The sequence below is a fragment of the Theropithecus gelada genome, chromosome 5 (assembly GCF_003255815.1).
Source record: "Theropithecus gelada isolate Dixy chromosome 5, Tgel_1.0, whole genome shotgun sequence".
NCBI lineage: Eukaryota > Metazoa > Chordata > Mammalia > Primates > Cercopithecidae > Theropithecus > Theropithecus gelada.
Genome location: NC_037672.1, coordinates 35,222,496 through 35,237,412, shown reverse-complemented (window position 1 = coordinate 35,237,412; position 14,917 = coordinate 35,222,496). Strand labels below are relative to the sequence as shown.

Sequence of the window (14,917 nt, the reverse complement as noted above, 5' to 3'; positions counted from 1 at the left end):
TAATCTCCCAAAAAATCAATCCAAAATTTTATTTTGATCATTCATTTTACTCTTTTTAACCATCAAATTTGCCGAGGATTTGAGAGTCAGATTTGAGATCAGTCACTATTTACTTGACCTTACAAATTAATAATTTTTATTAAAATAGCTAATATTTTACTGCTTTCTATTAAGTAGTTTTTAGGCTACACACTATTCTCACAACTATTGTATCAGGCAGGTGCTACTAACATAACTATTTTACAGATAAAAACACTGAGGCTTAGAAAATTTAACTTTCTTTCAAAGATCCCACAGATGGTAAATTTCAGGACGGATAATTGGCTCCATCTAGCTTTAATGTAAAAGTCCAAACTCTTGAATGTAATATCATAATTCCTTCAAACATTCAAAAATGCTGGTTACTTTATTAATTGCAAATTGAGACTAACATCTAATTCATAATAGTGTGAAGACTGAATGCAATGAAACATTTAAACTTACAATAATGTGTTGGCCTAAGATGTGTGCTCAATAAATGTTGGTTTTCTACATTAAAATGACCAACTTGAGTTCCTCTTTTTTTACTATTCATTTATACCAGTGAAATGATTGAAATACTGGCAATGTTGAAGAGAAATAAGAGGATCTATATTAAATAAAGCATTAATGTCCAGCTCTACAATAATCAGATTTTAGACATTTTTCAATTACTGGTAAATAGAATTATAAAGTGCAATTTAACATAGAAATCCAAAAAATATGTAGAAATTGCAGAGAGGGTCATTGATTTATGTTTACAATTCTAAACTCATAGTTAGAAGGAATAGAAAATGACTCAGCACATTGTTCTGCTTGAGTATTCTTTGGTGATGGTGATAAAAGTAATTCAGAAAACGAGAAACATTGTTTAATAGAGGATACAGTGACCCAGCATTGTATAACTTTAGGAATGACTCTCCTCTGTGCCTTGGAAACCATCTTAATACACTTTTCTTCCAGGAGTTATGTTTCTCAACTGACAGATGAAGTAGGACAAGGAGACTTTTAAACAGTTCCATTCTCTCTAGCCCTAGTCAAATAGATCTAGACTAGACACTAAAATACAGTTACATGGTAGTTACCAAACAGCATGGCACTGGTATACAAACAGGCACATAGATCAATGGAACAGAATAGAGAACCCAGAAATAAAGCTAAATACTTACAGCCAACTGATCTTCAACAAAGCAAACAAATACATAACCTGGGGAAAGGACACCCTATTCAACAAATGGTGCTGGGATAATTGGCAAGCCACATACGGAAGAATAAAACTGCATCCTCATTTCCCACTTTACACAAAAATCAACTCAAGACGTATCAAGGACTTAAATCAGACCTAAAACCATAAAAAGTTCTAGAAGATAACATCAGAGGCCCAGCACTGTGGCTCACGCCTGTAATCTCAGCACTTTGGGAGGCCGAGGTGGAAGGATCACCTAAGGTCAGGAATTCAAGACCAGACTGACCAATATGGTGAAATTCCATCTCTACTAACGATACAAAAATTAGCTGGCGTGCTGGCAGGCACCTGTAGTCCCAGCTACCCAGGAGGCTGAAACAGGAGACTTGCTCGAACCCGGGAGGTGGAGGTTGCAGTGAGCTGAGATCGTGCCACTGCAATCCAGCTTGCGGGAAAGAGTAAGACTCCATCTCAAAATAAAATAAAATAAAAAATAACATCAGAAAAACTTTTCTAGACATTGGCTTAAGCAAAGACTTCATGACCCAGAACCCAAAAGCAAATGCAACAAAAACAAAAATATATAGGCCTTAACTAAACTAAAAATCTTCTACACAGCAAAATAAACAATCAGCAGAGAAAACAGACAACCCACAGAGTGGGAGAAAATCTTCTCAATCTACATATCCGACAAACGACTAATATCCAGAATCTGCAAGGAATTCAAACAAATCCACAAGTAAAAACAAACAATCCCACCAAAAAGTGAACTAAGGACATGTATATACAATTATCAAAAGAAGATATACAAATGGTCAACAAATATATGAAAAAATGCTCAACATCACTAATTTTCAGGGAAATGCAAATCAAAATCACCGTGCAGTAACACCTTACTCCTGCAAGAATGGCCATAATAAAAAAACAAACAAAAAAGATGTCGGTGTGGATGTGGTGAAAAGGGAACACCAGTTTACATTCCCATCCTCAGTGTAAAAGTGTTCCCTTTTCACCGCATCCACACCAACACGTTTTTTGTTTGTTTGTTTTTTGATGTGAATGAGAAAATAAAATGTTTGTTTTTCCATTCCTGAGTAACTTCAGTTAATGTTCTCCAATTCCGTCCAGGTTGCTGTGAATGCCATTATTTCATTCCTCTTTATGGCTGAATAGTATTCCATGGCATGCATATATGTGTGTGTGTGTGTGTGTGTGTGTGTGTGTGTATATAATATCTAATATATTATATACATTTCATATATAATATATAATATTTATATAATATATAAATATATATTATACATAAAATATTTACATACAAATATAATATATAAAATATATTTACATATAGCATATAATATATAAATATACAATATTATATATAATATAACATATAATATTTATTATATAACATATAATATATTATATATAACATATAATATATATTATATAAAACACATATTTATATATAATATATAAATATATAATTTGTCTTATATATTATGTAGTATATATTTAATATTATATAAATATATAATAGGCCAATTATATAAATATATAAATTTATATATTATATAAATATTGTATATTATATAAATGTATCATATAAATATATTATATAATATATAAATATATTATATATAATTACAAATATAACATATTATATAATATTTATATAAATATTATATAATGTTTATATAAATATATAATATGTGATCGATTATATAATCATATATTTATGTAAATAAATATTTATAAAATATATAATATTTAATATTTATATATAATATTTCATATATTGTTATATATAATATGTAATTATATATAAGTATTACATACAAATACATTACATATTATATAAATATATAATATATAATATACATACATATAATATATAATATATAATATAATATATAATATATATAATTATATAATATAATACATTATATATGTATATGCACACACACATATATATGCGCCATGGAATACTATTCAGCCATAAAGAGGAATGAAATAATGGCATTCACAGCAACACAGCAACCTGGGTGGAATCGGAGAACATTACTCTAACTGAAGTTACTCAGGAATGGAAAAACAAACATTTTATTATTTCCTCACTTATAAGTGGGAGCTAAGCTCTGAGGATTCAAAGGCATAAAAATGATACAATAGACTTTGGAGACTCTGGGGAAAGGGTGGGAGGGAGGTGAGGGATAAAAGACTACACATTGGGTACAGTATACAGTGCTCAGGTGATGGGTGCACCAAAATCTCAGAAATCACCACTAAAGAACTTATTCATGTAACCAAACACCACTTGTTCCCCTAAAACCTATTGAAATAAAAAATAAAGAAAAATTTTTTAATTAAAACTTAAAAACATAAAATACAGGTATGTAGAACATGAAGACATATCAGTTAACAATGGACTGCACATATAATAGTGATCCTAAAAATTATAATACTGTATTTTTGCTGTACCATTTCTATGTTTAGATATGTTTAAATATGCAAATACTTACCATTGTGTTATAGATGTCTATAGTATTCCATATAGTAACATACTTTACAGTCTGTGGCCTGGGAGCGATATGCTATACCATATAGACTAAGTGTGCAGTAGGCTGTACCATCTAGATTTGTATATGCACATTCTGCAGTGTTTGCATAATTGACAAAATCACCCAACCATGCATTTCTGTGAACATATTCCCATCTTTAAGTAACCGATGACTGTAATCACACTGGTTTATTCTAGCCTTATTTTCCCTTTTTGTGTACACCAGGACAGCCAGGAAGAGATAGGTTTCTTTCAGAAAGCTATCTGGGTTTATCACACACATCTTTTATGTGGCATGATAGTTTCCTAGGCCAAGGGATTGCAATGAGTACTCAACTTCTCAAATACACAAGCGAAGCACAATTGGTTTGGGTGCTGCAAAGAGGAAGTCACTAACCAGGAAACACCTAAAGGAGGTGTTAGAGGGAGTAGTTCAGGCAATGACTCATTAACCGATGCTTTGAGTCATTTCTGAATGTGAGAATATGAAGCTTCAATGTTTTTCTCAAGTGAAACAGGTAACCACATATAGACTACTTTAGCAGTTGTTTTGTCAGAGCGGTAGTTCTTACAAATCATGTAGGTCTATCATGCACTGAATACTCTCAAACATAAAATTCATCAGACTCTCTGACCTGTAGAAACATTACAGCCAAATTAGAACCACCTCTTCATTTTATAGCAAGATAATTAGGGTCAAGGTGAGCAAAATGACTTGCCTAAGATCATAGTCCTCAAAATGGTATCATACACCTGAAAGGGCATCAGCACATCACAGCAGAGATGGAGGTAATGGAACAATGGTGGTAAGTGGCAGGTGAAGAAAGTGGGAGTTTTTGGAGCTAAAATAAACGAATAGACTAACATTTACCTGGTGTGAATATCTGAAAAAGTGGCCTGGTGTTAGGTCGTTTAAGTGATTTTCTCATTTGACCTTACCAAATAATCCCAGGATGTATATATTATTTCTACAAATAAGAAAATGAGGCTAAGAAATGAAGCAAGTTGCCCAGGGTCATAGAATTAGTATATAATAAAACAGAAAGTGAAATTTAAGTTTGTCTGATTCCCAAAACAAAATAATTTTTTTTCACTTCTAAGCGTGTTATGTTTGTCTGTGAAAATATGGGTGTGAATATCTTATTTTATATGGACAAATAGGGCCTTATTACCTCTTTGCACAGGAGATAAAATTTACAAAATAGATGGGTCTTTCTCACTTTTTTGAAGTCATGGTCTCCTAGAGAATCTGATGATAGTTCTAGACCATATCCAGGGAAATGAAATAGGTCTGAACATACACATTCAATTTTAAGTACCTCCCAAAGTTCATCCATGAAATCCCAAGAGTTCTACAGACACAGGCTTAAAACTCATAATGATTTTCTTGAGAATATAAATAAAGTGAATCCAAGGATAAAACATTCTCTCCAAATCTTCTAACTCCCTACAGTCTTCTAGTTTTTGTTACTATAATTGAAATAGTAGTAATTTGCATAGTGTTCATGATCTGGACAATTGATCATTTTAACTACTTTCCTGTCTACTCAATTCCTTCCTCTTTAAAAAAAAGGTAATGTGTTTCTTAAAGCTATAAGAAATACAGCTTTAAGATATATAACAATATTAATAATAGTGGCCATATAAATTTTCATAGGAGTGATTCAAGCTGAATTACTAATTTACAATATCTTTGGGAGATATGAAATGGAAATTTTATTCATGTATAAATACTATGCATGTTGCTATAGTCTAAATGTTTGTGTCTCCTCAAAATTCATGCAATGAAATCCTGGCCCCCAAGGTGATGGTATTAGGAGGTGGGTCCTTTTGGGAAATGATTAGGTCATGAGGGTGGAGTCCTTAGGAATGAGATTAATGCCTTTATAAAATAGGCCCAAGGGAGCTCATTCACTTTTTCCACCATGTTAGGACACAGCAAGAAGCCACCTCCCAGACACCAAATCTGCCAGCACCTTGATCTTGAATTTCCAAGCCTCCAGAACTGTGAGAGATAAATATCTGTTGTTTAAAAGCTACCCACTTTCTGATGTTTTTGTTATAGCAGCCTGAATGTACTAAGACATGTACTGACTATAGAAACACACATATAAGTAGGCATACTTAAGCACTTCCCACATTGCATTTACTTACTCCTTTTCCATTATGTTATTCTTGTGCTTTATATTCTCTGAATCATTGGGAAGAGTACTATTTATATATTTCTTGGAGATATCACATATTATTGAGGACGTGGTCATCTCTTCTCTTGGGCTTTCTGAGGTTTCTTGAATTTCTCTCTCTGTTGTCTGGATTATGCCATGAATCTCTTTCCTGTTGCCATTTATGTTCTCAACAGTCGTGTGTTCTATTTGTTTATCATCTTCATTTTCTGCATTATCTGGGAACATTTTGTTCTGTGACTCTTCTTGCACCAGTACACATCCTTTTAGTGATGTATTGTTTTCTTTTTCCACTAATGCTGAACTCATATGTGTTTTATTTTTTTCTAACTGGACCTGGTTTGTGTAATGACTGTCCTCTCCATTTGTGGGAGAAACAGTAACTGTTTCTATGACATTTCGTTCCCCTCTTGCAGCAATGTCTGCTGCTTTGGTATCTTGAATGGAGGACATTGTCTGCTGTGGAGTACATTCATCATGCATGCCGCATAAATTACACATCTCCTTTTCTTCTTTCTTTAGAAGTGCAGCAGTACTCCCCAAATGTTCAGTTATTTTTATGAGGCAGTCTATGAAGGTAACGATTTCTACACACACATACATAGACACACAAAGAATAAATACAAAACTAAACCAAATCATGTGTCTGCATTGTCATCTAATGAAACATGGCAAGATAATTTTAGAAACCTACAAAGACCTTTACTAGGCATTTAAGCCAATCTCATGAAGGAGAAGTAATTGTACAACTGTCACTCTTTTAACAATTGTAGGATTGAAAACAAACCACTTTTAACATGGTAGCAAAGAGTAAATCTAATCCCTCTTGCTTATAAAGATACTTTGAATATTTAAAGGCAAATGTCATAACCTCTCCCTCAATTGTTTTTCATTTGCTATGATTTTGAGAACTGTTCTTTTACCACTGGATGTACAATAGTTTATCAATGATCCATTTAAAATGCTGGGCTGAAAATTAGGTGAACACTCCAGATGTGGCTTGGTTGGCAGAAACACCATACCTCCATTATTTCTGCCAATGTAGATGCTACATTTTGGAGCCCAGTTACTGCTATAATAATTGGATTAGGTTCATACTATTCCTCCTGATGAATTTGTGACCACTGGAAATTTTCAAATTAGTCCTTCAGAGAATAGCTCTGACCATACCAATTCTCTGATTGGAACGTGAAGTGACTTTTCAAAGCCTACTAACTCAGGTCAACCTTCTTCATTCTGGAGTAAACTCTCAGTATGGTCAAATCTGATATAATCTCTCACTCCATTATCATTCCTCCCACGCTCCTATTTGTTCATCCTGCTTCTCCTCACTATTAAGGTCACCTGATGAGTTCTTGCAGGCTTAGTGCCTCTCTAGTCTTTAGAATTCAGTTCTAAACTAAAGAATATGTAATTTAAGGCCCCATAACTTAGTGTTTTTAAAACCATCACCAAATCATCCCTTCGCCAAGTCCTTGTTTTTTTCTGAATATATATTTGTCTTGTTATGTTGCCAAGGACCATGTTCCATTCCCTCCAGAGATTAAAGGTCTGATTTTGGGCTGCAGCTGATGGCTTCTCAGTCATGCTGCCTTTGGAAAGATTTCCCTGATGCCCACTATTTGCCCTTTAGACTGAATTTCTTAATATCGTCTACCCTGGATTTCATCATAGATGGAACCTGCCCACTTATCTTGATACTGTATTATTTAGAGTTGAATTTCATGATGCCACCTATATACTTATCTGGAGTAACTGTTGTTATCTAGGATTATATTCATCAGATTCCACATTCTTCCTGCCTTACTGTACTTTTCCACATTCATAACTGGACCTATTCCCAAGAATCCCTCTCCAGCCTCAGTGTGTGGGGATCCAATTCCCTATCCCAACCCACTCCAGTCTTCCCAGTAATTTTGCAATTAATAAGTCTAAGCTCAAATGACCCTAGAGGTAGAATATTATATTCTGATTAAAAACAAACAAAAAAAACAAACTACTAGCTCTGCCTCAAACTAGGCCTGTATTTTCCTGTCTCTTAAGTCTTGGATTCCACAAAAAAAATACCAACTCTCTATTTCCTGCTGGATAAGTCCAATTCACTCTTTAAGCTTCAGCTTAAATACTACATTTTTCTAGCAAACTTCTCAATTCCCCACCCTACAGATGGGATTTAAACTGCTTCTGAAGTCCAAAAGCATTTCATTCATGTGTTTCTAATGGGACTGGCCCCAATGTCCCTGGCATTATTGTGCATTTGTCTCGACTTTATTTCCCGTATGAAATTGTTAGTCTCTTGTGGACAGAAACTCCATCTTAGCCTTGTTGGTATACTCATAGTCCCTCTCAGATCTTGCCATAATCAATATTTCTTACAGAAAGATTAAGTTATAAAAAAATACTTGCCTTTTCTCCAGACACATTGATTCTCCTTGTCAAGCAGCACATGCAGCTGCTGGCAGGTGGAATGCAGGGTGCCTGCGGTGTGCTCCAGCAGCTGGTGGAGGGCCCTGCTGAGCTCCTGACCCAGAAAGACCACAGTGGCCATCCAAGTGGCCCCACCAGCCCCCTCACAAAGGTCATCACCCAGGAGTGCCTGCTTTAGCATCTGGTTTTGTCTCCAAATCTGCTTCAATATTTGGCCCAGTTTACCTGAGCCCATGTATTCCGTATCCATTTTATGGTCCAAAGTGATATTTTCTCTCCTGCCAGCAAAGCCTAAAGGTTTTGCAAATTGAAACTTGGTGATGGTTATGTGTCCTAAACTCTAGGAGATGATCCAAGTCAGCTGGCCAAGCACCTTCTCACAACGTAGTGGTTTATTCAGTTTGGTGTTGACTAGTGAAAAGTTACTAGGTAACCAAAGAAGGGGCGTTACTGTACCGTGTGTGCTACTGTGTACAGAATACATTAATCACTGGGGTAGAGCTAACTCACACGATCCAACTCTCTATGTGAGTTTTACAAAATCAATATACTGTGGAAGTCCCAAATACTTTCCAAGTTTTCAGGCAACAAAATATGGATTCCAGGTGGGATAAGAAGTTTATTAATCAAAGGTAAACTGTTAGAACAATATTGCTGGCAGGATTCCTGTAAACTTAAAAATATTTATGAATAAAATAATGTGATGTCTGATTTGCTTCTAAATAATCTAGGAGCATAGGGGTTGGTAGAGGTATAAAATGTGCTGAAAAAATTAATAAATGTTGAAGCTGGATATGGTTACACATGGGTCTTGACAAGTCACTCTAATTAATGTGTATATGTATAGTATTTTTATAACCAAGAGTTTAAAAAGATTCCTCTACTGGAGCAGAGCCTATTACCATTGGTTAGGTAAGTATAATTAGCATCTTCTTATATGGTAAATCTGCAGAGACTGAGATAAGAACTTGGCCTCTAATAATTTCCCTCTAATTGGATAAAATGCCCCTTCACTGAAAGAAAGCAAACCTGAAGAGTAGCTTTCTCAAACTAGCAAGAAGTCTTTACCATGTGTGCTAATTAAAATTCAGATACAACAAGCTCTCCCCACTGCTGCCTGTCTGCCTGCCAGCACATCATATATGGGGCTATGCAATACAGCACTTGGGGGTATTTGGAGGAAACCAGAACAGTCTGCCTCCCTCTCTCCAATCCCACTGCTCAAGGAAGGGAGAACACACACCCACGCCAAAGGGAGAGGGCAGTGAGTACATTCCAGAGAGGCTCATGTTCCCTCAGGGGTACTGGAACAAAATGAAAGCTTTTCAAAGGGAAGCCGGAGTGCTTCCCTCCCACAGGCAACACATTATCTCATCTTAAGCCCTGGAGTTCTAAGAGCTACACTCAGAGCACCTGGAAGACAAGATGGGGAGAAACAAGCCCAGAGAATAAATAATGAAGAATGACTGCCACTGCAGTAAAGACTGTCAAAGCCTCTGAAGGAAAAGGAAAGGAGCAGTATTGAATGACTGGTGGCTGCGGAGTGGAGAGGTGCTTCTTCGCTATTATATGTCTTATTTTTTCAGTTAACTTCTGTTCACTGAAAAGGGGGCCTTTTTTGCAACATGAGTTCCTATCACTTCATGGATTGGATCATATGAATCTTCTCAAACTAAAGACTCACTCATTCATTTTATTTTCTTTCTCTTACTCCTTAAAGAGATGTCATTCTCAAAAATAATGTATACATGGCTTTAATTCAATGCCTATTTTGAAAACTCCTGTAGCATTTACTGTGGGACAGGAACTAAGTGCTGGAGGTCAGCCCTTTTTAGGACTTCAAGAGACAGGTGCATGAACAGATTATTAAAATAAAGCTTAGACTGTGTTGAGAGCTAGAGAAGTATAAAGAAAAAGTATCATAAAAGCTTTGAGGAGTTTAAAAAAAATTTCTGCTTAGAGGCCTGGAAAATGTTTGAATTAGAAACTAAAGGATAAGCAGGCTATAGAGTAAAAGAAAAAACTATTCCAGCATAGGAAATAATATGATCAAAGTCATGGCGTCATGAGATTACACAGTAGGATCAAAAATGTAAAAGTATGGCTTTGGAGGAAGGTTCAGTTAATGAGTCACGAAAAGTGGCAAATGAAGAGTTCAATAATTGTGGAGAGTGAGGAGAAGAAATTAGAATTTTGGTTTACAGATAAGAGAGAAATTGAATAGATTTAAATCAGGCTGCAATGTGATGAAATCTGTGCTTCAGAGATGCAGCTGTATTAGACAACAGAGATATAAGAGTTAGGAGGCTTGAAGGTCTGTACTAAAACAGCAATAGAGCAGATGAAAGAAGGGGATGGCATGAGAGGGGTTTTGAAGTATAGTGGATAGAACTTACTAAACTTACCAAACCATCAGATTATAGGGAGAGGACTAGAAAGCACTGAAAATGCATCCATTTATTTATTTGAGAAATAAATATACTAAGAACTATGCTTAGTATTAGAATATGACTAAAATATTTAATTTAGGTGATTACATAGACTATAAAACTATTAAGGAATTTAAGAGGGACATTGGGCTTGATGGGTAGAAAATTTGTTTAATTTTAGATTTGTTGAGTTTGAGGTAACTCAGAAAAATTCCTTAGAATGTGTTTGAAGTTGAAAAATTAGAATAATATTGGTATATTTGAATGTCATCAGTAAATAAGTGGTACATGAATCCCTGGAAGTAGATTAATGGAGAATTTACCAGGCACATTTTAAGTATTGAATAAAACTGATCATGAAATGCTGCCTGATCACTTCAGCAATCTACATTTATTTCTAGATATGTGGGAAAATCCTTTCTCAGGGAGAAAAAACAAACCCAGACATTCTCTTTGTTTCATTCACATTTGCTATCCTCAAGTTTAAACTTGTTCTCTGTTTGGCTTCTTAGGAACATATAATATTTGCAAAGTGAGACCTACCACAGGCCACGCTGCATTTACTTGTTAAAACATGCATCGGCATGTTCCTGCACCTTGTTTTCCATTAATTGATGTCACTAACCACAGAAAGAACAGACATTTGCAGTCAAGACACCTACAGAAGTTCACTGCAGAAATTCATCTGAATGGTTTTAACATTTGATTATCATCTTCATTGTAGCTACTAATTATTATGACTCCTTTTACTTTCTTACTGAGAATTCAGTGCTTCCATTGACGTTAGTTTGCAGTCTTGAATTCATACCATTATGTGGTCAAAAGACAATAGTTTTTCTTAACATTAAAAGTATTCAAGTGGATTAGAAATAAAATTCAAATAGTAGGATAGTTCCTGTTTACTACCTAAAGAAATAAAAATATGCAATAGGGCTATCAATGACAGGCTATTAATTTCAAAGGAAGTGAAGACAATAAAGTTTTAAAGCGTAATGAAGAGTGCTATTTTTCATGGCATTTATAGTGGGTAGTGGTGGGTAGGTCAGATGTAAGCAAAAGAGTTATGCATGCCTGAAGTATTATGAGTCAATGTTATTAGTTCTATAATGTGATTTTATTTTCATTGAATTTCTGTAGTTGCCTACATCAGAGACTTTGGTACTTACAGTCCAGAATAATTGTTCCCCTTTTGAACATTCATATTGAATGTCTGGTCATCTTTTGTCTGTTTAAGATAAACTCATGCATTTGGATGATGAGCGGATGGAGAAGGAAAATAAATAGTTTTCTTTTTGTTGTGTTTTTGTTTTCTTTAGTAACTTTTGGACTAGTAAAATATAAATTATACATTCAAATTTTTAATGTGCTTATCAATTTTAAAATGTTTTCAAAGACCAAGTGGTAAAAATCAAAGCTGCTAACACTTCTGATTAAACAAAGTAGATTAGATATATATTCCATATCTGATTTCTAGCGAGATGCCCTGGAAAGGATAAAACGATATACAAATCCCAAAAGATAAAGAAAATGGGTGATAATAGACAAAAGATGTCAATGAACTCCTGGAAGACTAAAAGCAGATGGGCAAGTAGTAAATAACCAAACAGAGCTGAAACCTAAGCACCCAGACAGTGGGAAATAGGTGAGTTCTTGTCACAGAATCTCAGCAGTTCCCGGAATTAGAGACAGTTAGGACCTCTGAAAATAAAGGTGAACTTAGGGCGGTAAACAGGTGCTTTTGTTGAAACTCTGTTTGGAGAGCAGGTAGATTCCTAGATTCCTCTCTTCTGCCCCAAAGAGCTAGGCAATAGTCTCTCTCCCACCCATCAGAAGCTAGAGACTTCCTCTATGAATAAATGGGGGCAGCAAAGCTCAGCAGAGCAGAGAGCTGGAGGGGGTGCTATGCTGACAATGAGGTTAAGTGAAATTCTACAACGTTAAACTATGAGATCCCGCTCAATTCTTCTGCTCAACTCCAAGAACACAGGCTGGGAAGCATAACCTCCCAGGAAGAAAACGCAAAGTTTCCTCCACAGAGTAACTGAACACTCCATGAGAAAAACCTACTGACAGTGAAACTTTCAGTGTCCCTCTCCCTATTTCCAACCCCAAAAGCCTACTCTGCCTCCGTCAGATCATCCACAGTGAAGCTCCACATCATATAAAGATTCCAAACTAGGCTCTTCATGCCTCACTTTAAGTGGAATAACAACCAAGGAGGTCGGGCATTTGAAAAAGCCTCTAATATAAAGCTAGAGACTAAAGTAAACAAACACAATTAAAGAACTTGGGGGGAAAAAAAACAGAACTTCCCTGTGTTTACAGGGAAGAGAAAATATCAAATGAATCTATAATTAGCATGTTCAGAGTCTAGGATAAGAAAAAATAATGCACTCACAAGTGAAGAAAATATTTTCTTTAAAAGGGGAGCATTACGGCAATAAGACTCACAAAAATGAAATTATGATAATAGAATTTTCTTAATATGGGAAAGAAAAAGCGGTTGAGTAAATTCCCCAAAACGTCAAACAAAAAGACAAAGAGATGGACAATAGGGGTAAAATGGAGGTTAAGAAAATTAAAGGTTAAATCCAAGTGGTCCCACTAATATGAGTTCTGGAAAGAGAAAACAGAATGAATGAAATTATCAAGGAAATAATATAGAAATATTTCTCAGAATTAAAGTATATGATATTCTAGACAGAAAGAGCCCAGAACAGTATATGCAAAAAATAATCATAACCAGTCATATCAAATTCACACCAAGGATCAACATTCCAGTAGCCTCCAAAGAGGGAAAAAACTGTCACATTTAAATCAAAAGTTATTGAACTTCTCAACAGCAACACTAAGACCTAGCAAATAATAAGTGATTTCAATATTCTGAGGGAAACCTCTTTCCAATTCAGGAATCTTTTTCTGCCAAAACATCATTCAGGTGTGCAGAGAAAGAAAGGGCATTTTCGGGTAGGCAAATGTCAAACTATTTATCGCCCGTGTACCCACTTTTGGGAAGCCACTCACATGAACTCTATCACAAGCACAGAATGACACAAGAAAAACGCACACATAGGAGTCAGGAACTGGAAAATCCAGCAAAAGAGAGATTTAAAGCTAAATGAAACGCTTTAAATGATGTCCCAGGGTGACAGCAATGCTGTGGTCCTAGAAAGCCCCCATTCCAGACTCCAGCAGTCACCTGAGTGCTTCAGAAGTCTGTCTGCAAGCAGAAGAAATTGAACTGACAAATTAGCTGATGTTTTAAACATTTTTTTTTTTTTTTTTTTTTGAGACGGAGTCTCGCGCTGTGTCACCCAGGCTGGAGTGCAGTGGCGCGATCTCGGCTCACTGCAAGCTCCGCCTCCCAGGTTCAGGCCATTCTCCTGCCTCAGCCTCCGAGTAGCTGGGACTACAGGCGCCCGCCACCACGCCCGGCTAGTTTTTTGTATTTTTAGTAGAGACGGGGTTTCACCATGTTAGCCAGGATGGTCTCGATCTCCTGACCTCGTGATCCGCCCGCCTCGGCCTCCCAAAGTGCTGGGATTACAGGCTTGAGCCACCGCGCCCGGCTGTTTTAAACATTTTAAGAGAAATTTTACAATTCTATTAGAGAATTGAGGAAAAGAATTGTTGATAACTTAGCAACAGAAACGAAAGACAATTATTAAAACCAGCAAAAACTAAATTGTAAAGAAAAGGATATATAATTATAGTGCATCGCGTAGTTCTGTTATGAATAATATTGACATAGCCACAATAATAAAGATGTCCATAATTACTTTAAAATAAAAACTGTGATATATGTGTATTATTAGGATGGGCATAGGAGGCATGTACATAGACAATGTATATAGCAGCGTGGATACAAGAGAGCAAAAAGTCTTATTTCTGCAGCAGGAAGTCAAATATTTAAAAATAAATCAAACATTTAAAAACAAAGAAAAACTATTAGGAATCTGGAGGTAAGTGCCAGAAGAAACTTCTAAAAAGTTTAATGTGATTGCCTCTGGGAAAAGGCATGGGAAGGAACTAGGCAACTCCTGACTTCCAGGAGCTAGCCTGGCACCACCAGCAAAGCCCCAGGGTTGCTATCAGCTGTCCTGGTACTCACAGG

General features: G+C 35.7%; 1 protein-coding gene across 2 annotated transcripts in view; it reads right to left on the bottom strand.

Moving 5' to 3' along the window:
• Positions 1-8,767, bottom strand: part of DTHD1 (death domain containing 1) — a 66,095-nt gene extending 57,328 nt beyond the window's left edge. The window contains exon 1 of one of the 2 annotated variants that reach the window (XM_025386134.1): positions 8,354-8,767. In XM_025386134.1, coding sequence (XP_025241919.1) covers positions 8,354-8,370 — 17 coding nt within the window. In that variant the 5' untranslated portion in view covers positions 8,371-8,767. Of the gene's footprint in view, positions 1-5,918; positions 6,483-8,353 lie in introns of those variants that run through there. The other variant, XM_025386133.1, reaches the window with a different exon arrangement.
• Positions 8,768-14,917: the final 6,150 nt, after the last annotated feature.